General features: G+C 38.2%; 1 protein-coding gene across 1 annotated transcript; it reads right to left on the bottom strand.

Moving 5' to 3' along the window:
• Positions 1–6,044: 6,044 nt before the first annotated feature.
• LOC127660685 (suppressor of cytokine signaling 5-like) lies at positions 6,045–27,365 on the bottom strand. The gene is made up of 2 exons (XM_052151051.1): positions 27,043–27,365; positions 6,045–12,408 (listed from the first exon to the last, which is right to left on the bottom strand). The coding sequence occupies exon 2, from the start codon at positions 12,389–12,391 to the stop codon at positions 10,679–10,681; it is 1,713 nt and encodes a 570-aa protein (XP_052007011.1). The 5' UTR covers positions 12,392–12,408; positions 27,043–27,365; the 3' UTR covers positions 6,045–10,678.
• Between the last annotated feature and the right edge of the window lie 151 nt (positions 27,366–27,516).

Genomic DNA, 27,516 nt, shown 5'->3' with positions numbered 1-27,516 from the left:
TACAAGTGGCCGAAATGGGCTTCCTCAGAAGGGTGGCGGGCTTCTCCCTTAGAGATAGGGTGAGGAGCTCAGTCATCCGTGAGGAGCTCGGAGTAGAGCTGCTCCTTTGCGTCAAAAGGAGTCAGTTCAGGTGGTTTGGGCATCTGGTAAGGATGCCCCCTGGCCGCCTCCCTAGGGAGGTGTTTCAGGCACGTCCAGCTGGGAGGAGGCCTCGGGGAAGACCCAGGATTAGGTGGAGAGATTACATCTCCACACTGGCCTGGGAATGCCTCAGGGTCCCCCAGTCAGAGCTGGTTAATGTGGCTCGGGATAGGGAAGTTTGGGGCCCCCTGCTGGAGCAGCTGCCCCCACGACCCGACTTCAGATAAGTGGTTGAAGATGGATGGATGGATGGTGTTTGGATGTTATCAGTGTCTTCGTCGTCAGACTATTGAACAATAAATCCTAGTGTGTCTGCAGAGAGCTGCTTCCAAAAATCTTCCACAGGGAAGAGAGCAAGAATGAGGCTGCAACAGGTAGCTGTGGTTTATATTAGGGAGGTGGAACTCCTTAAAAGCTGAAATGATTGGTATGTCAATCTTGACAGACGTTGTGTTATTGGTGCTTCCACAATCGGTAACGCCAGGGGCATTCCATTAGTGAGATACCGAAGGAGTGTTAGAAAGAGAACTGCGTCTTCTTGGGACTTTAAATAATTTTCTGCTCGATATCAAAATGTGAACAGTCATGAACACTTCTACCTGTGTCGACAGTTTATGACCTTACCCCAAAATCATTTATGACCTTACCACTTCTAATTAAAGATTATAAAGACAAACATTTATTTACTTGGAATAAAATACACTGATGGATCACACCCAGAAAGACCAGCAATTTGTGTCAAGAAAGTAAATGAGGTCAAAATAAAACAATTCAAGGTTTGTCTTTAAATGTGAAGTGTGTAAAAATACAAAACTAAAGACTGTTTTCAAAATGGCCACTAGAACACTTCTCCTTTCTTCTATTGGTCAGCCAAACAGAAGGTCATGCCCCAAACTCACGCTATTGGTTTAGCCAATGTCAGGCAGGTTGGGATGAGAGCAGCACAGAGCCACATAATCTTTACACTTTTCGTGGAAATCAACCTTTACTTATATTGTATATTTGTCTTTGCACATTGAACTGAAATAGGAGAGGGTATTTTAACATAGAAAAAATATGACACAAATCACGTTACAGATGCTGAGACCATTTTTTCCAATTATGCATGTGAAAAGAGCATGTTAAATAATAATTGCACACTGTGCACTACATTTTTGTGGTTTTCTGTCATGTTTTTTCACGTATAGTTGACTGACAGAGGCAATATGCCAGTTTTGCATAACACATTAAGTTAGAACTAAAACTATGCCAAAATGACTTAAGCGCACCACCCACATGAATTGGTTAATCTTGCAATACATGGCAGATACTACATATTTTCATGAGCTTGTGGTTAATCCGCTGTAGAGAGCACAGTAAGGCTTGTTTCTGCAGATAAAGATACGATAGTGATGGCTGTGTTTTTCTTGGCTCCGGTGGCCAAACTGGTGTGCAGGAAGCAGATTTTGGCCCTGCCCTCTCCTCGCGGACAGCTTGACTGCTGCCTTCCACACTGGGTGTAAAATACTATCTGGGGATGTATTTCTGGTATGAAATATGGATGGGAGCCTGTGCATGTGTGTGTATTTGGCAGGGAAAGTTGAGCAAGAGGTCACCGTTCAGTTTGCCACCACAGACATGGAGGCCGTCCAGAGCGAACAAGACAGCGGCTTTTTCTCCCTCTCTCATTCTGCATTGCTATGGATTATATGTGGAGATATGAGGCATGAAAGAAGTGCACGCACATGTTTGGAGAGACCTGGGTGTTTCTCTGTGTGCGAGAAGCAGTTATAAGGGATTATATATTTTATCTTGTGGTTACATTGGTTTCAAAGACCTAGTTCCATACCATATTTAAATTAGAATAGTTTTTGTGAATTCTATCTTCCAAACTAAAATTTTAAATCATCATATTTTGGCTATGGCTCTTGGGTAAACAAGTGAACACAATACTGCAATGCATTCAAGGGTCAATTATATAATGAAGGTAGATTTTAACTGAAGGTTTGAACTATGTTCTCAAGGTATTTTTCATAAATTCATACAATTTATCAATTACAATATTTGTTGGCTTAAACAATGGCTTAATATTTTCATACATTACCTTTAAAAACAATTCTGTTTCGTGAATAATTTTGTGCTTCATAAATGTGGTAGAACTTTATTTTACAGTATTATTCTACATTTACGTACTATACAACAACTACAGTAATTACTAGGTACTAACCCTAAACCTAACACTAACCCTAACCTCAACCCATATGTGGCGAGCAGGGCGGGGCTGAGCGGCGTTAGGGCAGAGCGAGGCTGGGAAGTTAAGTGGTGATTGAGGTCCACCTGTGTGCCACACTGGTCTCGCGTTCCAGTGAGGGGCGGCGGGAGTATTTAAGGAGAGGAGACAGCGGCAGACGAGAGAGAGACACATGAAGCTGTCTGTGTGTGCGTGTGTGTGTGTCTGCGTGTCACTGTGTTGGATGCTGAAATGCAAACCTTTTGTGTACTGCTGAAAAGCGGTGTTTTATTTTGTGCGATTGAAAAGTGCAACAATAAATGTCTACGTATTTTGTCAAGCCGGTCCCAGCTTCCTACTTTCCTTAACTGTTACACCATATTAAGTACATATAGTTACCTAATATTACTCAGTGCTTTCGTAAGTACGCTGTAAGTATAATGAAAGTGCACGTACTGTAAAATAAAGTGCAACTAAGGCTGGTCGATATGACAATATATATCATGGGATGATAAAAAGTGTCAATCGATAGAGTTTTTGCTATATCTTGTATATCGTGATATGTAAATATCCATGTGCGCAGCATGGACTTATCTATCAGTGGGCTGGGCTTCACGTGAAACTCAGAGAAGTTAAGAAACATGAACAGAGCTTTTATGCCATTAAAATTTTTTCGCTGACCAGCCAAGCAAATTCAATGACATCCATCTTGCGTTTGGTGCTTCATAAGTGCTTAATATGCTTCTCATCTGACATGCGCATCTGTTTCATGTCTGCATTTTCAAGTGCACATGAGTCCAGCAGGCTTCCCCATATTTAAAGGAGAGCACAGTCCAGGATCACTCACACTACTTAATCATTTTGAACACAGGAAAAACCCTTAGAGAAAAGCATCTCCACAGAACAGGACAACTCCCAAAGAAGTCAAGAAAATTAAGAGAAGCTTGTTATTAAACCAGGTGCGACATCTGTGGTGTGGGTTCACAAATGCCAACACAGAGCATAGAAATATAATCTGCAAAATGTCTCATGACAATAATCACTCATAATACAAGCAATCTGTTTTGCCACCTCAAATGAAACATGTAAAAGAATGAAAGCCAAAAGATGTGTTTTGCATTAATTAGGTAACAAAATGTATAATTTTTTTTGCAAGAAGTGCAAATTTGTGTTAATTTTCTTTTAGGTATTATTGTCTTTTTTGCATATATTTGGTAGATCGGAAGTTTTGATTTTTATTTTATTTTTTTTGCTATTGTCAAGTTCCAGATAAAGAGATAAATATATAAGAGGAAGTATTTAATTCACTGACTGAATCATCCAAATATCTGCACTACAATGTGGTTATTTATATATAGACCAATTTTTATTTTTACTAAGTTTAACTTCTAACGAGCATTCTTACGATTTTTCTTAAATTTAAACCCTGACCTAAACCTAACACTATCGAACCCCTTATCCAAAACCCTAAATCTAATCATGATTTTAAAAGGAAAAAACTTTTGGGTAACACAAAAGAAAAAAAAAATATCAGGGTGTGGAAGAGACAAGGGAAGCCTTTATGACCCGGTTGTTGTAAAAGTCGTAGCTTTTTGTATGAGCCATTTCTCTGAAATCAATATTTTAGTATTGATTTCTATACTTTTTAATCAATAGGTGTTGGGGCGGTTGTGTGTTAATTTCTTACCCTGGTGAAGAGGTATGCTGGCTATGGAAGGCTTGAGAAGGTTGGAAACGTCTCTGTAATCTAAATTAAAGATTTATTCACCCACTGACCAGCTTACTTTCATCAAAAAGGACAAAAATTTGAAGAAACTGGTTCTGGTTCGAGGCTGGATAAAATTCGATCTGTACACACAGCTTGCTACATAGAGCAAAAATTGAGAGAGTGTTGTTTTCAAAGATTAGGTTTCATTGATTGTCCAGCAGCGCTTGAGTGATGAATAATGTAATTTTTAATAAAGTAAACCTAAATGGCTCCTTTTCTTCCGCTCAGTCCCCCATGTCCAAAGGATGAGTTCAATTATTCATGAGGTGTGGGTGGATAATGTGTAACTGATAACCTGCATGCTATTTATATTTCATTTCAAAAGAACAAATAATACTGCCAACCTCCAGGACAAATCTCAGCTCATATGCAAGTGATGTAACTATACTTTCTGTTTTGATGGAATATCAAAATGATTACCACATAAAAAGAACAACGGAATTTATTGCAAAACAATTTCTAAAGCATATTTAAAATATATATATATATATATATATATATATATATATATATATATATATATATATATTGTCAATAAAGTCAACATGAAACTGCATTTTTAACCCAATTTCCTTCCACAATGTGACAGATTGGATTGCGAAACATTGTCCCTCCCTATTGTTGGACAGGAAACATACATGGCTATTTTGAACTATTTATTAGATCAAAAAGCAGTTGGAGGATGACGGCTTTCAATTATCTATCTGATTAATAATTATTTTCATAATTTGTTTATTTTTTTTTCAAAAGCAGATGAAAGAACCCAATCTGTGAACAGATTTACTGCATGAAATACACTCAATACTTTTATTAATAATATTAAGACAATGAAGCATTCACAAAGCACCAAGAGTGACAACTACAAATGCATTGGCTGTAACAATGAACAGGTTATGCAAAGAATAAAAGAAAGTCAAAGAAAATATTCAGAGGTGGAGAGAAAAGACAACAAACACAAGAAATAAAATGTGAACATCATTGTTTCCTAAATACAACTCTTTCATCTGGACATTAGTTAATAAAATGAGAACAGACAACAATATTTGGTGATACGTGTTTGATTAGAGATGTGTTAGTCTGTGGTAGCTGAGAAGGCTGTTGTGATTGGTCAGAATGTATAAGGCGTTGAGGAGGCAGAATGACAGTCATTAGCCCCCATTATCGTCAAGCCCTATCAACACAGCACCCACATACTGTACACACTGCTACAAGTGTGCACGTATAGCATTAAAGTGACATAGGATTGTGACCATGGTTACATCACACTCATTGTGTATTAGAGATACTGTATGACTTACTGTATGTAAAAAATAACATCTTGCTAAATGCTACTCTGCTTGCATAAAACTATTAAACAACACTTTTTGATACTGAGAACCAAAGTCAAAATAATCAGGGGCCTGATTTATAAAATTAGATTTGATAATAAATTCAATGGTTTTTAAATTACGTTACAATTGATGAACAAATTATTTATAAGGAAAGAAACAAACATGAAATCGTCTTTTTTGTTTGGTATGCCAGTGCATGTTTGTTTGTGTGAATGAATGAATGAATAAATGAGTGATCACATTTGCATGCACAATAATATTTTGGCCAACACTTTACAATAAGGTTGCATTTGTTAACATTAGTTAACATGAACAATACGTTTACTGCACTTTTTAAACTTCTTGGTTAAATGTTAACTTCAACATAAACTAATACATTTTTAAAATTCAAATTTTTATATGTTAATTTCTGTAAATGCATTATGAACTAACAATTGTATTTTCATTGGCTTAATTTAACATTAACCTAAATTAATAACTGCTATAATATATATGTATATATGTATGTATATATATATATATATATATATATATATATATATATATATATATATATATATATATATATATTAACAAATACAACCTTATTGTAAAGTGTTTCCATATTTTGATATTTTGAACTTAGTCGAAGTTGAATTGAGAATATGGGCAGAATATTGGCGTTTTATGAAATGTTCATACGAACAGTTATACGAAATAATTTCTATATAATTATTGTGCGTTCATATTTTTATAAATGGGGCCCCAAAGCTTAAACACTGGCCCTTAAGGAAAATCTAAAGTGTTATGCTCTAAACAGAAGGATATGAAAGTTCAAGATCAACTGCTGCCCTTGCCAGTCTGTAGTATATAGTGCATTATATAATTCACTCTAACTAACACATTGCTTTAAACCAGGAAATCAAATTCTAGACGGTTTATAATCATATGGCAAGAAAACCAACATTTAACAATTATGGTTACATTTGAGTATGTGTGCATGTATCAAGCAATATTTCACCAGCTATGTTACAAGCAAGGTCTAATTGACATGGTCATTTAGTCAGTATGTGCTACAATGGCTGACATAAAAAAAATTCCCATGGGGAAAGGGGAGCACCAGACTCCATTTAGAGAAGCTGTTTCATTTATCAACTTGTTAACCATTGAAAACATGGAAATAGCACACCAAGCCATTATCACTCAACACCGCTCATAGAAGTCTCAAAAGAAGACTCCTCACTGTAATCTTTGTTGCCTTCTGCAGCTGACTGCTGCTGCTGCTCTTAATTCCCCCCTAAATGAAATGCAATAAACCATGCCTGAGTTACTGGAGATCACTGTGTTGGATTAAATTGGTGTCACACATTCTTCACATATTGGTCATTTTCAAAGCCAGTGGTTCTCCACTGGTGGGTCAAGACCCACAAATTGATTCCAAGTCTGTTTTGATAGGGTGTGGAGAGAAACAATTCTAAATCCAAATAATAAATAATGCAACTAGCTACCCATATAACATGTATATTAAGCATAGCAAAATAAATAGGCTTATCTATGTCTAATAGACATTGTAATGGTTTTAATGGGAACTGTGCTGTTTTGGTGTGTCTCTATGGGTAATATTGGTCGCATGTTAAGTTTAGTGGATACCATTAGGGACAAATACATATCTGTAATTGCAACCAACACAAACCATTATATCCTAATGGAATATGGCCCCAAACAAACTATACTCGTCATAGTATTTAAAGTGGAAACCATTAGAACTATTGTTTTTTGTTTTTATTTTTAGCAATATGTGTGTCCAATAAAAAAAACATGGCTAATATTTGTCTCATGTTCAATGCGTTATTCTGGTAAATCAAACCTCTGCTGTTGTTCATGCATTTACAATATTGTCCATTTGGTTAATGTCAAGTTAATAGTGTTGCACATTGTTGGGACTATACAGTACATGCTAAAATTACAGTTCAATTATTGATTTCAAGGACACTTTTGTTACTTTCCTACGATAAACAATTTTAGTAATGTGTTTGATTGCCAATTAATGTCCAGGGTAAAATCTAGGTCCAGAAGCACAACCAGTTGAGAACCACTGATATCAATTATTAACCAAATAACAGACCATTCCTTACAGTATTCAATAGAGCACTTTTTGTGTTAACCTTATGCTAATGCTTAAGTATATAATCCGGACTAGCAAAGAAAAAGCTTTCTGCATTCACCGTTACATATCTGAGAAAGGGGCTGATCCTGACGATGTGGTCATTTTGGGGAGGAAGAGGAAAAATAGAGCAAAAAAAGTCCTTTTAACAGGTGGTAAATTTAGAGGTTAGCATTAATTTTAGCCTGTGATTAGTGCCTGTACGGCAGGGCAGGAGAGACTCGCTCACTGTGTATTGGCATAAAGAGTCTCAAATGGCTGTAAGAGTACAGTGTTTTAAAAAAACTGTGTAAAGAAGGGATTTTATGAGGAATAGGCTGCCACTAAGCGTTTAACAGACCTCAAACCAACACCCTTGAAAATACTGTGTACATCATCAGAATACATTCCTGAAGTTGAGCAGAGCCTCTTGAATGTCTTCAGAATTTTACTATTATTTGCCACTAGTCTCATTTAGCCTTGTTTTAATATTTTGCTAAGAGGAAAAATGTCCTTGGAGTCATTATATGTGTGTTTCCTTACATAAAAATACTGTGGTGGTACATTGTTACAGTGATGGCTACAGAACAAATTGATATGGTTCTTTATTATACGATGGTACTGAATAATAAACATGTACTAGGTACTATAGTACATGGAATCCCAAAGTTCTTCAAAGAAATATCATGGAATTACCAGGTTACTGTACATATCGAAAAATCCATGGCATTACCATGTCCTTAAAAAGAAAACAGTACTACTATTTTGTTACTCAGACAAAAATGAGACTATGCATAACATTTGTCAAATGTAATTAAAAAACTGAGACACATTTAATTTTAAAACTGTGATGTGTTAATGTGTGTGTGTGGGTATATATATATATATATGGCTCAGGAGAGGCTTTGAAACTGCTAGCTTTAAGTGTGACCAAGGGATCTGGTGACATGTTCTGTCTGTAAACAATTAAAAGTCTAGTTTACCTAAGGTCTAGAAAGCCACTGACATCTTCTGATGTGTACCAGTGCACAGTTGACATAATATGAGCCTGTATACAGAGCATACAGTGTACAGGGTGGAAGAAATTTGGTTGTTTTGAGTATTCAGGAAGGTCATTCATGTGGAAAAAAGCCTAAAATTAACAAAATGACTTCCTTTCAGCAAAAACCAAGGCTTATTCTGAAACAGTATTTAATTGCAGTTGAAATAAATGGCTTTAAAATGAGTGCTACTCTGCCACAAAAATGGACACTATAATTAGTCATTGTGCTCAATATAAATAATCAAAAGGCATGGTGGAAAATCTCTCTTGCACAATAACAACTTAGATACACACCTTTGTCCCTGATTATCAAACATCCAAATACTGCAAATTGTCACTCTTTTATAACTAGTATGAAACTACTATGCATGGGCTGACATCTGACTGGACTTTAAGAGCCTACCATTATAATGCCAAATATCTGATATCAAAGTGGAAAAGTGCAATTTCTGTGCCACTAGTGGTGCCAAACAGAAATGCAAAAATAATGGTTTTCAAACAGGTTTTGTGGACACTCATCATCCTCCATTGGTCAGAAAAACAGATCATCCTGCCCCAAACTCATGCAATACTTCAGCTTTAACTTATATTAAACATACAAGCATGATTTTGTTGGCCTTAATCAAAATGTTTTGTAATTCAACTGCAAAACATTTTTAAAAGTATAGAGTTTTAAAACTTTTTACAGTGTTTAGGGAATCTCAAACACTAGTGCACACTATTATGATGAGGGAAGCATAGCAGCATGCTTCAAACTGAATAAAAGTGCAACATTATCAAGTGGAACCAACCAAACTTGAGCTAGACACCAATCCAATAAACATATACACAGTGATGGCATCTATCTGTGTTCCAACTATATATAAAGTGAAAATCTTAATTAGAGATATCTATACAAGTTTTGTATGGGTGAATTTCTCTCTCCTTTGGTGATTGCATATATAAACATGTTTGCTTAAAGCCTAGAGCACATAACATTTGCACAGGCTAGGTAAAAGATACTTGACAATTACATCAACTTTGGGTGACTTATGCTGAGAAAATGGGAGAATTTGGGGGTAAAACTTACATCCAGTGAATAAGGTCCATAAAAAGACACACAGACAAACAATATAATCCATTTATATGCATGTACTTGAGTCTATAGGTCTTTGTGCGGTACATCAACAACAATTAAAGTGCCATATGTTATTTTAGACTTTCACTGATAAAAATAGAAAATAGTAAAATAGATTGTTTAAAACTAGGTTAATGCTGGGATATGACACTACATAAGAGTCTGGTTTTAAATAATACCCTCTCTATCATATGGCACATGGTGCACTATGCCTGTGTGCCTTCTCTCGGTGACCACTGATAAAGAAAATGGTAGCATTTTGTGTACAGCAGCTCCCACCTCCTTATGCAATTAACTCATGCCTTTCATTGTCTGCTCCCATTTATAAAATAAAACATGCTTAGTACTGGAAGTTGCGTGTCTAACGGTGACCATGTACATGTACACAGAGCTTAACAAGTGCTGCCTCTTGACATTCCCAGGAGATGGCTGTAAAGTTTCTTAAAGATATTGCTGATTAATTATCTGTGACTTAGCAAATATCTTTGCTAGGTTTTAGAACATAGCAGATATTCAGGTGTGAGGAGTTCCAAAAATTACGTGTATATATTTTAACACTGGACTAAGCATATAAGTCATCCATTTGCCAACAAAACAATGTGACAACTCTTGTATACTGCTCAAAATAGTGTAATACTCTACAAAATATAATGCTGGGGGCATGCGGGCAAACAAATGATCCAGAGAAAAAGAACAATGAGAAAGAAACCTTCTCATTCCCAGCATGCTGAACACTTCAGCACATAAGCTAGCCCAACAGCATGTACTGCTTTGAATCATACTTATAAATTCCATATGTTGTATTAACTAAAAAATGTTTTTAGTTTATAACATCCTCCACCGGATACGTCTAAAGTCAGCTATATGATGGATAATATCAGCCACACACTCCTTTGGCATCATGGCTTTTGCCCACACTCCTGCCTCCCTCAGGCACAGAGCCAGACCTCATTTGACCTTGAGCGGTGGCTCTCTCTCCAGCCAGCGTACACGCACTTTCTGTTTGTAGTGATATTCCTTAAGGAAGTTCTGCATGGTTGGAGGCAGTGGAAGGGCACCAATGCCATCGTAGCTGGTGTGTCGGCAAATGGCGGCTCGCGCCAGGTGCTGAAGACTGAAAGGGAAGGTCCGGTGTAAAGGAGCGGTGAGCAAAGGCTCAAAAAACATACAGGCACTAGGGTCTTTATAGTGCTCTAGTAGACCTGTTACCGTGGAAGAGTGGAAGACACAGGGGTCATGTGCATCAAAGCTAAAGTTGTGATTCCATTGTTCGATGCGTGCATGCAGTGAGCGGTTATAGCGCCGAAAACTTACAGAGAATAAGTAGTCCTCCTGTGCTGAGTCGCGCAGCAGGAAGGTGCCTTCAGGCCGTCCATCCAGCAGTGCTTCTGCCTTGTACCGGTCCATCACTCCCCAATAACAGGGAAGTGCAGTTATGGCCTGTAAGTCAGGCACCAAACAATGGATATAGTCGATCTGTGTGTGGACCTTCCAAGGCCCCAGCTGTCTGGAGCAGTGAGCATCCCCAGAGGCATGCCTCTGCTTGGGTCTCCTTGTCTGCAAGCAGAGAGTTGTTGAGTCCTCCTCAGAATCACAGTCAACAGGGTGGGTTAACACTGTCATACTCGCCACAACCTGTGTGGCTATCCCGGACAACCCCCCAGAAATAGAGGAGACTGTTCCCAGGCTCCTGCCCTCCCCAAGTCCATCCCCGACACCAGGAGCCATCTTTGGTCCCATTTTGTAGAGGGAAGAGCTCTGTGAAGTTGCCTCCAGTGTATGGATTTGTGCATTTGGAGGAGGGTCAACTCCTTCCTCTATACTAATCCTGCGCCGTTCACGAAGTCTCTCCTCTTCATCCTCAGGGGATGTATGCACTGAATCAAATGCATCCAAAAGAGCAGTTGAGGAATGAGGGCTGACTGGCGCCGTATGCTGCTTAATAAGGTGCCACTTGTTGGCCAGATCAGAACCAGGAGGGAAAGGGCATGTCTCTAGCATCAGTTCGGTTAGGTGGATCTTACGTTTGGAGGAAACCTGACCTTTGGCTGACTGAGTACGATGGTGCATGTGCAGAGGGAGGCACAGGCCTACGGTGTCCCTAAGTCGCTGCCGCAGAGAGAGGGCACTAAGGCGGCGCCCACTGCTGCCAACTAATACAGAATCATTTATCTCTTGAATAGAGCTAACCCCATAGCGACGCTCCCTCCTGGCTGTACTTCCTCTAGAGCGTCCTGTTTGCCTGTCGGCCTCAAGTGAACTCTGTGTTTTAGTTGAGCATGAATGCTTCTTTTTACCTCCCCAGGGAGCGTGACGGGAATAGGAGTCTCTACGCACTAGAGGGCCCCTCCGGACATCCTCAATCTCTTTGTCAACGGTGATTTCTACTATTTCAGGAATATCTGCCACACAGTTATGTCCTCTGCGTCCTCCAGTCACCACTGGGAGTGGTGACAAGGTCCGTGAAGGGATTGAAGACCTAGTTTCATAGGGTTCACCTGCATGTGCTCCTCTGCCCAAGTCCACCACACACTGGAAATGGTCTATATCCTGGACATAATCTATATCCTGGTTACACAGATTTGAATCTGAGCCATCGTTGTGGAAGAGGGCTTGGCATCTATTCCTGAGGTTACCCCACATCTTGCCAACGTTCTCCATAGAATGGAGCCCAGGACCTGTCAGGAAAACAGGCAAAGAATTAACAATCTTGGATTTGTGAAAGCAGTGAAGGTGTATATGCTGTGCAGAAATGTGTGCGGTTATGTTTGTGTCATTTTGATGGGAGAAGGTCTGTAAAAACTAAATTCCTTGGGCATAGAAATAAATGCATATGTCAGGATGATATTTCAAACTGTTAACAGTGTGAGCAATAGGATAAGCTAGTAGCTGGGCGAAGTAGATTGTGAAGCATGTTAGACCTATAGTATAAAGCAGCACTAAACCATGTCAAGTGTGTGAGCTTGAGTTAAAAGAATGTGTGCATAAAGTTATATACACAGATCATGCATATGTAAAGTGGGTGCAGGAGTGGTACAGTTAGTGCAGAGTTGCCAGGCAGACATACAACGAAACAAGGCCATGTCTATAAATGAACTGAGGGATCTACTCCCAACTGATCTACTGGTATGTACTGTATTACTGAGCCAGTCTGGACCTGACCAAGAACTTTCACTGTCATGGCAGCAGACTCACACAAATACACACTTAAACACACAAGAGAGAGAGTGAGGTACAGACAAGGGAGTGTAGATAGGGGGAGAGGGGGTACACAGACAGAAGGGAGAGTAGATAGGGGAGAGGGGGGGTGCACAGACAGAGGACATATAGACAGACACTGTGAGGCTGTTTATGTTTTCCCTTTTTAACTAAGAGAAAGTGCTGATCTTGTGATTGTGCTGCACAAATTATGCAAAATTGAGGCCAATGGGAGATCATGCTCAATTTTCCCCATTATAATGGGAGACTAAACGTATCATCTCCATAGAGAAAAATATTCTTGGTCTTATGCCAAGAAAATACATTTGAATTAAAACATAACATAATATTTGAACAGACCATTTCATGAGCTTAAAATTAACCCCAGTTTTGTCCTCCAGCAATGTAGATTACATTGGAAGAGATGAGCTGTGGCAGTGTATCCATATTGTTTTGCTCTCAAAGCATCTTGACAGGTGGCACACTTGATGGGGACTTGTGGTCTCATAGCTTTTGCTTATGTGTCTGTAAATTCCACAAGATCGTAGAGTGTCTCCCATTTAGGACTTAATGATTCAGATGTGTGCTCTCAAGCTCCTCCTTTGCAGCCACTATGCGCCCTCCATTTGAACAGTTCTTGTGCCGAGGTGCACGTGTGGACTTTACAGAGGGCAATTCTAGACACAGGAGTAAATGGGGTCCAAAATGTCTTGAGATTTATCCATTTCACCACACTCAGAGGTGTTTGAAAACACATGTGACCATATAGTGCTCAAAGTGTAAAAGCTCATCTGTTCTAATGTGCTCCAACAGTAGTGAAGCACTACCTGTTCAACTCTCAATTAACCGCTGTGCTAAAACAAGAGTTTTAAACTTTTCCAGTTATGTCTGGCTTTGAGGAAATAACATGTCCAGTCTAAAAATGTGAAAAAGTGCATACATACATACATGCACATGAACTTAACGGAAGTTCTGTAGTGTGCCTTTTATCAACATTCAATGATGCAGATAAGAGCAACACACCAGAAACTCAGTTAACATAGCTATTCCACTGGAATTCTGCTCTAAACATCACGTGTTTGATAAAATGCAAGTATAATTGAAAGAAACAATGCACATTTTTGTCTAAGCTTTATTTTCACTTTTTTGTGCTTTATTATAAATGCAGTAATGCACATAGTGAGCGATGAGTGCAATCATGAAATCAGAGACCATCCCGCAAAATCTAAACAAAGATCCTTACAGGTGACACATATTCTGATCATCTCTCACACCTTTATGTGTCACAATGTCTCACAGTATAAATGTTAATGCTTAGTTTTAAATTGAAGAGTTTTATCAAAGCTCATTTGTAGTAAAGTTTGGAATCTTGCGCAGTTTCCACACTTAAGGGGTGGTAGCACCTTTTACTACAATCTTCAAACTTGACCTCCCTTCCCTGAATTACGAGGGACCAGAACAAAAAAATATACAGCCTGCACTTTCAGATTCCTACAATACGGTAGTACTTCTTTTAAAGAAAATTGTCTTTAATAAAATCTTTTATGAACCAGACTCACCTTTACATATATTTTATTATTCACATACTATAATTGAAAGGTTCACCCCAAAATGAAAATTCTCTCATTATTCACTTACCCTGATGCCATACCAGAGGTGTATGACTGTCTTTCTTCAGCAGAACAAAAATGAATATTTTTAGAAGATAGAGCTCTGTCAGTTCCTTAATGGAAGTACACAGGTGCCAGCACTTATATGGTCCAAAAGTCACATTTAGGCAGCATAAAAGTAATCCATGCGACTCCAGCCGATTATATAATGTCTTCTGAAGCAAATCGATAGGTTTATGTAAGAAAAATGTAGATAATTAAAACTTATTAACTTTAAATCTATACTTCCATCCAGGGTTCTGATGCTGTTTGAAATGGCAGAACTCTCGCATAACGTTCGTTCTTCTGTTTTAAATAAGCGCCACTTCCAAATTCTAAAGTGAACTCGTCGATACGCTTACATCACACTTCGCGTCAGCTGCTGGCAGGAAGCGCTTTTAAACAGTTAACATTTGAATTAGGGATGCACCGATCCGATATTACCGTAATTTCCGGACTATTGAGCGCACCTGAATATAAGCCGCACCCACTGATTTTTAAATAAAATATCATTTTAAACATAAATAAGCTGCACCTGTCTATAAGCCGCAGGTGCCTACCGGTACATTGAAACAAATGAACTTTACTCAGGCTTGTAACAAAAATAAATAGGCTTTAACGAAACACGGTGTGGCAGCGGGGGCGTGGTCAAGCGCCTGTCCGGGAGAGAAAAGCGGTAAGGGCGCTTACACCTTAGCTAAATTATGTCTAACACCGGTGTCTAATTTCAGTAAGCATGGGGAGAGCGGCTTAAAAAGGCAGCAGCCACAGAGCTGAGAGAGTGACACACGTCAGTCTAGTGTTGGCGCATAGAAGAATTGAGAAACTTTATAAAATTGATTGTAAACATTGCTGTGGCCATTAAAAGCCTTACCTGGAACGTCAAGTGCCCTGCTGAAAACTGTCACACTGGTGCTCGTGTGACAGTTTTCCCAAGGACACGTGAAGCAGGGCACTTGAAATTAGACACCGGTGTTAGACATAATTTAGCGCAGGTGTAAGCGCCCTTACAGCTTTTCTCTCCCGGACGGGCGCTTGACCACGCCCCCGCTGCCACACACGGCTTGTAATAAAACATTTGCAGTAAACAGTAGCCTACCAAGAAAGTAATTGGTCACTATCTTCCTCGTCCTGTGCACTGAAACCACTGAAGTCATCTCCTTCGGTGTCGGAGTTGAATAGCCTCAGATTTTGTCTTTTTGCACTGAGTCAATTCCTCACGCTGCTGTTTCCAACGGCTTATCATCGACTCATTAAGACCAAGCTCCCGTGCAGCAGATCTATTTCCTTTTCAACAGCCAGATCAATCGCCTTCAACTTGAAAGCAGCATCATATGCGTTTCTCCATGTCTTTGCCATGGTGAGGGTGACAAAATTACTACCGTAATCAGAATGATGGGAAGTTTGAGAGCACTCGATTTAATCTAAACAGTAAACAAAAAAAGTTGTTTTGACCTTAACCCGTTCGGCAATTTCATTGGTCTAATGAAAGCTTCACGCTGCCGAAAAACTGAGCACATCACAGAATATTTTTTTTTAAATTTTTTTTTTATAAAATTTGAAAGCGGGAAAAATCCATATATTAGCCGCGTCATTGTATAAGCCGCGAGGTTCAATGCGTGGGAAAAAAGTTGCGGCTTATAGTCCGGAAATTACGGTAGGTGGATCTTACGTTTGGAGGAAACCTGACCTTTGGCTGACTGAGTACGATGGTGCATGTGTAGAGGGAGGCACAGGCCTACGGTGTCCCTAAGTCGCTGCCGCAGAGAGAGGGCACTAAGGCGGTGCCCACTGCTGCCAACTAATACAGAATCATTTATCTCTTGAATAGAGCTAACCCCATAGCGACGCTCCCTCCTGGCTGTACTTCCTCTAGAGCGTCCTGTTTGCCTGTCAATCGGTATAGTCTCAAATACTGAAGCTTTTAGATGAATCGGGTATCGGTCCGACGAGCCCGATCCAAATCCGATACTGTGTGTTAGTAATGTTTATTAATGTCAAGCTAAAACACAAATCATAAAAGAACCATAAAAACACAAATAAAGTAGTTCATATGACTCATGCATTTTATTCGAAGCCACTTGAAGACGTGCAATAGCTCTGTGAATCACAAAAGGCTGTTTTTAATAAGTAAATATATAAAATGCACGCGCAGCTCCAGTGCATCAGTGAATGGCGCTGCTCTGTTTACACACACTCGTGCCTATTTTTAGCATTCACGCAGTGTGCAATATTGGAGCACTACTAACGAACAACATCTCAGATGTAGATGCTCAATAGTTCGGTTCACTTATAATAAGCACTACTAACGAACAACATCTCAGATGTAGATGCTCAATAGTTCGGTTCACTTATAATAAGCACTACTAACGAACAACATCTCAGATGTAGATGCTCAATAGTTCGGTTCACTTATAATAAGCACTACTAACGAACAACATCTCAGATGTAGATGCTCAATAGTTCGGTTCACTTATAATAAGCACTTAGAATGGCACTGGAGGTGCATTTTATCAGAATTTGAATAAGAAGCAAATTAACTACAGTGAACTTGCCTACAAACAGACACATACAATACTTACTGGATAGTTCAGAAAGTCAAAATAAATATGCTGGCAAAATATGACTTTTGGACCATCAATGTGCTGGCACACATGTACTTCCATTATACGAACCTGACAGAGCTGTATCTTCTTCCAAAATCTTCAATTGTGTTCTGCTGAAGAAATACATTCATACACATCTGGGATGGCATCAGGGTGAATTATGAAAGAATTTTCATTTTTGGGTTAACTATTCTTTAAGACAACATATCTCATAATGAAACATGAGCAGAACAAAATTTGTGTGCAAATAATTAATGAATCCATTCTTACGTAAATTGTCCCATTTTACAAAAAAAAAAAAAAAAAAAAAAAAGGTCCAATGTGTGCAAACTAGGGACTGGCCATTTTGTTTAAAATAATAATAATATAATTTGTTTAATATGATATAATATATATATATATATATATATATATATATATATATATATATATACACACACACACACACACACACACACAAAAGTAGTTCAGGTCCTTGAATCTGATTGGATGAGAGACGTTCCATGAGCACTGATGGTCTGACACCATCAGCATTCGGACGCTTCACTGTGTGTATCACTCCACTTGAGTTCGTCAATCTAAACTAAAGTGTAAGAGCAGGGAATATGTGTTGAGAGCTAAAGTAGGCTATGTGTCTCTTTTTACTATTTTATTCTATTTTTTTTACATTACATATGTTAGCCAGCAGGTGGTGGCAAAACATCATTCACGTGAAGTGAATCTGTTAATCGTTGTTTACATGGAAATGTGCTCCATGATCGCTCGTATTTCTACTACACTACTAAAGCTAGGAAATAGCTTTAAACAGCTTTAAACTAACAACTTTAGCATTAAGGCTCATCACAGCTGAGAGACACAACAGACTGATTGATTACAGAACTCAACGTGCTTACCTTGCCAGAGTTTCCACATTGGATACATACTGTTTAAAATGGCAGAGGACATTACGGTTTCTATAGGGAATGACTCTTGCGCACCGGCTACCGCGAAATAGAGAGGAATACCCCCGCTTGGACGGCTATTTTTCCACTGAGAAAGCTGTTCTTAAGAAAGCTGACAGCATCTCTGCTTGGGTGTGGCAACAGATGATCACACACGCTCCATGTCTCTCTCTCTCGCTCTCTCTCACACACACAAACACCCATCCATCTATCTATTGATCTATCTATACACACACACAAACACGTGCGTGCGTGCGTAATTACTCTAGTACTAGTTGATGCACATAAACATATAGGCTGTGTTATACGTCTTTGGCTGCTGCATTGCGTGTCATTGTTCCAGTGTCATTTCATTATTATAGGCTCTTATAATGTAGTATGTTACAATGGCATAATACAAATATAATGCATGATATTTAGTCGTTATGTAAAGACTCATTGACCAATTCATTGTAACAATGCTCAGAATGTGCATGTCTGTTCTTCCTTCAGGTTACCGTAATAAGCTTAGTAGGTGTGCACCAATGTTTCTGAACAGTGTATCTACAAACTGCGGTTGGCGTGACTGGAGATGACATAACCATTGCATTTTTAAAATGCCGTCTTAAGTTGAAAATAGTTTTGAAGACCCTGCTTTTCTGTTACATTCAGATGTGATTCATCTAGACGTTTGAAAGAAAGATTTGCCGTGTGTGTGCGCATTCTTCTCTAGAGTTTGGAGCACCATCTTTGCCCCGGACAGAGTCACTCTGCGCTCTGTTGGAGTTTGTTGCTGTGATGATTCATGCTTTCTCCCATTTAACCAATTATAAACTACATACTGGGAAAACTGAAACGCCACTCCCTCAGCACCAAGGGAGATTTACAGTCAATGATAATATTCACTTTTATTAAATAATATACATTGAGTCAAACTTTCTACATTATATGACAATACAACTCGTTTAGCAAACATTTGCAGAGACAGGGTGTTCAAAACATGGTGGATTAAACTTTATTTTGATTACACCTGTAGAACAAACGTTTACCAGTTTGGTTGCTATGAGACATCTCTGACAATCAAGGTACTGCCGTAATCAATCTCAAAATAAAAAAGGCCCTTCTTTGACACGTTTGTGTATAGTTGTCAGGTATTTGTCAATTAATTTCGAATTCAGTGATAATTCAAGTCAAGCATTTTCATGATCGATCATTGCTGTCACTTCCGAGTACTCAGTACTGTGCTCATCCCCATTGTAAACAGTGTCCTATTATATTATGGTGTACTTCATGACAATCTAAACTATATTACTGAGCACATGTTAAGCCTATGTGAAACCTTAAATGAACACGTCACGAAGGATGATGGGCAGGGAGTAATATTAGACTGAAGAATCACTTACATTGAGACTTTGGATTTAACCCATCCAATGATACGACACTTCAAGCACCAGCCTTCTAAGAGGCCTTTCAAACTGGCAGTTTAGTCGGAATCAAAGTATGGTTTGCATGAAAAAGAGGTAATATCAAAGCTGTTTTTCTGACTGGGGTGCGGACCACTGGTACGGAACCAGAGATTACCTTTTGGAGGTGGTCCGAGTTTGGTTGCAATGGAACTGTGGAACAGTTGGCATCAATGAAAAAAATCATTTGTGCACGGAAATGTACAGGGGCTTGATAGAATCATAATGAGAGTCTAAAACCAGTCCAATACTGCAGAGGGCATCGGGAAAATTCACACTTGGATTCGGACCGAAGCAAATGTACCCAGTAAGAAAACCACCCAAGCATCTCAATTATCCGGTTTCCCCCCCAACCATAACTTAAAAAGCTTCATTAGGTTCAGGCAGCAAAGTGTTTGCATACTCCAGATATGAGATAGAAATGAAGTATTCTTTTATTTCACACGCTCCTTTAAGCTATGCTCTTCCAGCCTACCACAATATCAGATGCATCGGCCTTGTGTTTTTTCCATGCGAGCTGGCATATTTTTTCCCTTGACTATGCAAATCACTTTCACAAAAATAAACAGCTCTAGCTTCCAAGAAAGAATGCACTGAAGAGGGTATTCTCTCTAAACATTGCTCAAGGGACAACAAAGATTAAATAACTTTCTGTAGAACATTTTTCACAAGTATTCCTTCATAGAAACCACCTAAAAGCCTTAAAGGAATAATTCACCCAAAATTGAACATTTTGTCATCCTTTACTCCCTCTCTAGTCATTACGACCCCTATTTTCTGTCTTCTGTGATACACAAAAGTAGATCTTAAACAGACGGTCAGACCTTCTGACACATCATAAAGACTACGTTGACACTTTTACAATGCTGTTACAATAAAAAAGAGCTACTTTTTAAACTTGTTATAATACTTTTCTGTCTTTTGGACACTTGGCTGGCAGTATAAATTTCGTTGAATTGAAAACACAACACAAAGTGCAAAACCACAAAGCTCAGAATTTCTTCTAAAGACCTCCTTTTGTGTTTCACATTAGAAAAAATATAATGCAAGGTTACAATGTCATGAGGTAGTAAACAATGCCGAAATTTTCATTTTTGAGTGAACTATCTTTAAAATGACAACTGATGCCATTCAAATATCGACTCAACATGTCAAGTCAATGTCATCAGTAAACAAACATCTTGCCCTTTTTCTGCAATTAAATGATGCACAGACGTGGCACAACAAGAAGGGTTTTATAACCTCTACTTCAGTGCATGCTGTGCAAAAGTTCTCCTCAAAAGCCTTGATCTTCTCCTCAGACTGCTAATTAGACAGTTACATGGTGATAGTCTGCCTTCTCTCAAAAAATGCACTGATCCAGCTCTCTTGGATGAGAAAGTGCAGAAAAGCATGAGAGCTCCCCAGAACCACTGTGAGTAGTTCAGGCCAAAGCTTAAGCACATGTCATTATCAGACCAGCAATTTGGGATGTGGAACTACTCTTGTGAAGCTCTCTTTCATAAAAGCACTTCAATTCAGTGGTGTAGGTCATGAACAGAGTGCATGGATGAATTGCCAGTTTAAGAGCTAGTATGAATGTGTGTTATGAGCTCATCTCATCTACCCATGTCCTACTGTCTGTCCTCATTAGCTGGGCTCTTCTCTGATTAGATGTTAAATAGAGGTGAGATCATAAAGCATTCCCAAAATAATATATAGGTTTCCCACACCAATTAATTTCCATGGTTTATCCATGACTTGTCCAGTCATTCATAATTACTGCATAAGGATTAAAGAAAAATAAGAAATTATAATAATAATAATAATCGAATGGAGATTGCAATCACAATGAGCAATTTCTAGATGATGACAGACAATTTTAGAGCTGAGGATGAGGAAACCCCAGTCACGGAAGAAATGTCCATGACTTTTTAATATTTTGTTAGTTTCCATGACTTTTCCAGTTCTGGGAAAATTTGTAAAATTATATATATTTCTAGGTATTCCATGACATCGGTCACCCTGAATATACAGTAGATTACAGATTATACACATGTTTACACAGATTTCTGAAACAATACACTTACTGTTTATCTCTGATGCATGAATTATTAAATCACAAAATAATAAAATATCTGAATGTTTCTTATTACTCCATTACAAAAATAACATCATTCCCAATTAGGGATGCACTGATATGAAATTTCTTGTCCGATACCAATTAAAAAAATTATAATTTCATCTGTTGAACACATGACATGCCAAACTGTCATGAAGTCAAAGTCTGCAGGTTTCAGAGCATTTTGGATGGTTTCCCTCATCATATAGCCTACAGTTAAGTGCCATTTTCACAAATGACACATCCATTTATGCAATTTGTTTCTGTATTAACATACAATAAAAATCAGATATTGCATGTTCTTATAGCACGTTTTTACGCTTTTAACTGACAAGGCTTTGGTTTTCATTTGGTCAATAATTGGCTGATAAAAATCAGCAGTCAATACACCAATTCAATACATCAGTCAATACACCCCTATTCCTAATCTTTATTATTTTCGCCAAAAAATCTGGATTTTCTGAGATACTGGTCTATCCATTACAATAGAAGACAATAGTAAATATTACAGATTTGATTGATGGATCACCGCTTTTCACCATGTTAAATTTATGTTGTCTTAAAACACAATGACATATAAAGAGATCAATAAAATACAATTATAAATAAGGGACTACAATAATCACCCATGGTGGTTTGGATATAACACCAAACCCTGAATTAGGGCTGCACGATTTGGACAAAAAGTCATATTGCGATTATTTTGAAAAAGATTGCGTTTGGAACTGCGATTATGATGGTAATGTTTTCCACATATTCAACTGCAAAAAGGCTGCTGGGGATTTCACACTTGAGCCCTCTTAAAAAGAACCAAACTGAGACCTTTTTTCAGTTCAACCACAAACAAATAAATATATAAATGGTGAAACAAAGTCTTCTTCATATCCAAATGTTACCATCCACCGTGTACCTGTTTTTGTCCATTTTGTGAGACCGTCTCAGCCCACTAATCATCATCATTCGTTTTTGAAACCATCAACTTGAATATTAGGGATGCTCCAATCAGGATTCCAATACAATCTCCACATTTTCTTTTCATCTCATCAATCGATGCTGATCATTTAACTTTTTATCAGCAGCTCTGTCAAAACTGGTTATATGCTAACTTTCTGCTCAATGTCACTGTTAGCTGAATTTCTCTGTTGGTAAAACCATAGTTGTTGCATAGATTTTGCTGTCAAAAATAATGTTGATTGATTGAATAATTCAGTATACACAAAATATAAATGTTACTCTTTATTCTAGGCCTTAAAAACTAGTTGGCTTATACAAACTATTATTTACTGTATATAAGATAGCCCTAAAGAATGAGGCTTAATGTCAAACTGAAGTTGAACTGATAACCCATTGGTGTAATAAAGTTTAAAGTGAAAATTTTGGTTAGTTTGTCACCATTTAATGTAATTATTTTTATTCATTATTTTATTATATTTAATTTAGTAATGCATTATAGTATAGTAACTAAATATTTGATATAGATTTATTATATGTACGATCCTTTTCATTTTGTTGGATGTTGGTAAAATTAGTTCCGCTTTCACTTGTTTCCGCGGAAGTGTAATAAGGGTGACACGCTCTCTCGTGAGGTAAACAAATGACAGGAGACTGGAGAAAGAGAAGTTTCTGGACTCTGCAGGTGTTACTTTTAATGCTGTTTGCTCAGCAAGCATTTAATAAAGATGTTTGAATTATTCCCCATCTTGTATTCTGCGTTATTATTATGATACCTGTGCCTTGTGGAGACTGAGATGCTGCGCCAGTTTAGTATAAATAAAGCGTTTAGCGCACATAAGCAAACGGAACCGAACTCTGAGCACTTCTGTTACTCTAAGCATGAGAGAGAGTTGTGGAGCACAGAACCGCTCTGAAAACACCAACAATGCTCTAACTTAATATACACTGCAGCGCAAATAAACTTTGAAGAGAGCAGAATATTTATTTAATTAAATCGCAGCCCTCCCAGTTTAATAATCGCATAAGGTCATATCGCGGTTTCGATTTTATTTCGATTAATTGTGCAGCCCTACCTTGAATTGTTAAAAATGTCTTTTAAGATATGTCCACTGTACCAGACACCATGCATCAGAGGGTTAAAGACACAACAATAAAACAATTAAGCAACATATCACAGAAGATTGAGAACAGTAACCCTCAGAAGTGTTGGATGCCTTAATAAACATGTACATATGAGCAGATAATAGGCCAACAAACAACAGCCTAACTGCATTTTGACTTATGTTCAGGGCACTAAATTCAGTATCTAGTATCTAGTGCCCACACTGAAAAATAATTTTTAAATCACACAATTGTGTAGAAGTATTACAATTGAATTATTACTTGATGAAAAAGACAAAAGAAAAGTTATTTAATAAAAACCTATATATGATCTATAAGGACCTTTTGAAGATGTAGCCAAACTACACCCTAGCGGTTCACCCTAAAGAGAAGAAATGTACAAGGACTATTAAACTCAGAAAATATCTTGGTTTGACACGCCTATTCTCATGGGGTCCAGATAAATGGCCTGGCTTTTGGACAACATTAAGTGGCGGAAGTGCGTACTCTTTTTAATGAAGAAAGAAAAATAAACAAGTAGTGATTTGTAGAATCTCACATTCAGAGTTTACACAAAATATTGTTGCAAAGCTGTTTTTGGGAATATAACGGCAAAATCTGATTAGTTACCTTGTTAACATCTTAAATGTAACAAAAAGTCATTTGAATGAATGACACAAGAATTACATCTAAATCAGTTGGACCAAAAGTACATTGTCATTGACAAACCCATATAGATTCATCAATATTGTGAATACTGGAGAGGATGCACCCCCTCAATATCTATAGGGGTTATGCCCCTGAATAACATCCTTTATAAAATATTAAGTCTTGTCATGTAAATATGTGAAGTATTTGGACTAGACTGAATATAGGAACTGAGTGAAATCAGTTGGCTACAAACTACATGCAGCTGTTGAGAATGATAAGGTAGTGAAATATTTGACTGCTTTTTGTAGATCCTGCAATTTGCACAATACATTGCCAGTTAATAATAGTAAATTATCGTGATGCATTCAATAACTAGAAAAATAATAATGCTCATATTATTGTTATGAACTCGGCGGGGTTCATTAAACTCAGTACCTGCAGTTCAGATGCTTTAATGGTTGTTTTGTGGATGCAATCTCTTTCAAGAGTAATCCAAGCGATGAGCAGGCTAACTTTACGCATCACTTGAGTGAGTGTGCTGAGCAGCCTGGAGAGGAGAGCTAGTGTGAGAGAGGGGAGGATGTTGGAATGTTACATTGTAACTAGGGTTGCCACTTTTGAAGTTGTAAAATAAGGGACACTTAAAATATATATCCGTTCTTATTTGCTGAAATTATAACTTTCCTGACCCATGACTTCAATAATATTCTTATTTTTTAGATTATTTATCAAGTTTATCTAATATATGTACACATTTTGTTGGTTTATATTAATACATATATTAATAAATGTTTTCCTTCACCTGTAGACTATTTCTTGTCTTTGACTCATTGATTTTGAAGTCAGAAGTTTACATACACCTTAGCCAAATACATTTCAACTCAGTTTTTCACAATTCATCATAGAAAACATTCTCTGTCTTAGGTCAGTTAGGATCACTACTTTATTTTAAGAATGTGAAATATCAGAATAATAGTAGAGAGAATTATTTATTTCAGCTTTTATTTCTTTCATCACATTCCCAGTGGGTCAGAAATGAACATACACTTTGTTAATATTTGGTAGCTTTGCCTTTATTTTGCTTTATAACTTTGGAGGTATGCTTGGGGTGATTGTCCATTTGGAAGACCCATTTGCGACCGAGCTTTAACTTCCTGGCTGAAGTTGAGCTGTTGCTTCAATATATCCACATCATTTTCCTTCCTCATGATGTCATCTATTTTGTGAAGTGCACCGGTCCCTCCTGCAGCAAAGTACCTTCAAAACATGATGCTGCCACCCCCATGCTTCATGGTTGAGACGATGTTCTTCGGCTTCCAAGCCTCACCGTTTTTCCTCCAAACATAACAATGGGCATTACGTCCAAACAGTTTGTTTTTGTTTCATCAGACCAGAGGACATTTCTCCAAAAAGTAAGATCTTTGTCCCCATGTGCACTTGCAAACTGTAGTCTGGCTTTTTTATGGTGGTTTTGGAGCAGTGGCTTCTTCCTTGCTGACCAGCCTTTCAGGTTATGTTGATATAGAACTAATTTTACTGTGGATATAGATACTTGTCTACATGTTTCCTCCAGCTATCTTCACAAGGTCCTTTGCTGTTGTTCTGGGATTGATTTGCATTTTTCGTACCAAACTACGTTAATCTCTAGAAGTATCATGGTATGATGGCTGTGTGGTCCCATGGTGTTTATACTTTCATACTATTGTTTGTACAGATGAAAGTGGTACCTTCAGGCATTTGGAAATTGCTCCAAGGATGAACCAGATTTGTGGAGGTCCACAATTTTTTTTTCTGAGGTCTTGGCTGATTTCTTTTGATTTTCTCATGATGTCAAGCAAAGAAGCACTGAGTTTGAAGGTGGGCCTTAAAATACACCCACAGGTACACTTCCAATTCAGTACACCTCCTATCAGAAGCTAATTGGCTAATTGTCTAAAGGCTTGAGATAATTTTCTTGAGTTTTCCAAGCTGCTTAAAGGCACAGATAACTTAGTGTATGTAAACTTCTGACCCACTGAAATTGTGATATAGTCAACTAAAAGAGAAAAAAATCTGTCAGTAAAATATTTTGGAAATATGAATTGTCATGTCCTAAACAACTTGCCAAAACTAGTTTGCTCATATTAAATCTGAGGAGTGGTTAAAACATTTGTTTGAATGATTTTCACCTAAGTGTATGTAAACTTCTGAATTCAACTGTGCATTGTTCGATCTGTGTAATTTTGTACATCTTACTGAACATTTATATGGAGAGAAAACAAATCCAGTTTTAGCACAACATGTGGACATTTCAGTCAGTCCCTTACCAACCATAGGCAACATTTCCCATTTATATCAATGTAAAATTAGCGATCTGGGACGATTTCACCGTGACGCCATATGACCACCTTAAATACGGGACAAATTTCAATACGGGACGCATGATTTCATCTTTAAATACGGGACGATCCCGTATATTATGGGACGGGTGGGAACCCTAATTGTAACATTCGTAGAGGGGAAACATCCATGTGACATCGCTCGCGTTCCGTTACATAAAATCTCGAGAACTCGCAGGCAGGCTGCTTTATCCGAGCACATAAATGCGGCGATAAATATAAAGTGTTAAAATATGCAAAGCATGTCGCGTTACAATCCTTAGAGGGGATAAGGTAAACGGGTGTACATACCTCGTTTATTCTTGGTTAATTCTTCGTAGCCGTCTTTTGTCTACAGAAGATGGCTATTTAGAAGGTGTTCGGCTAGCTACTGTCCCACATGCGATCGGTGAATAAAACAAACGAGAAAAAGCGTAACATCACATTCCTGATATTGGTTGTTGTAAAGCATTGGTAGAAAAGAATCCATCTTTCTGGGCGGTTGGAACGGCAGCAAAATCCCAATGCAAATCTCTGGGCCACCTCTCTCCCGTCCGAGCCCGTCCTTCTCCTTGTCAACCCGCTTAGCGGAGCCGTGCAAAGGCGTGAAGAAGAGGCCGATAATGCGAAATCGTTGGCGGGTTGGGACTGGCGAAGTGTGGGGAGATGTAGGAAGAGATCGTACTTCCGACGGATGAGGGGGAGTGACGGACGTTGTGGCCCGCCAATGAGATTGAGCGCGTTGCCTCGGTTGCCACCCTGAAAACGTGGAGATTCGAGATAATA

This window comes from Xyrauchen texanus, chromosome 20, assembly GCF_025860055.1.
Source record: "Xyrauchen texanus isolate HMW12.3.18 chromosome 20, RBS_HiC_50CHRs, whole genome shotgun sequence".
NCBI lineage: Eukaryota > Metazoa > Chordata > Actinopteri > Cypriniformes > Catostomidae > Xyrauchen > Xyrauchen texanus.
The sequence above is the reverse complement of the archived record's forward strand: the minus strand, read 5'-3'. Positions and strand labels throughout refer to the sequence as shown.

What these genes read in the sequence shown, in the direction of transcription:
- LOC127660685 (XM_052151051.1), bottom strand. Translation starts at nt 12,391, where the DNA reads ATGGAGAACGTTGGCAAGATGTGGGGTAACCTCAGGAATAGATGCCAA.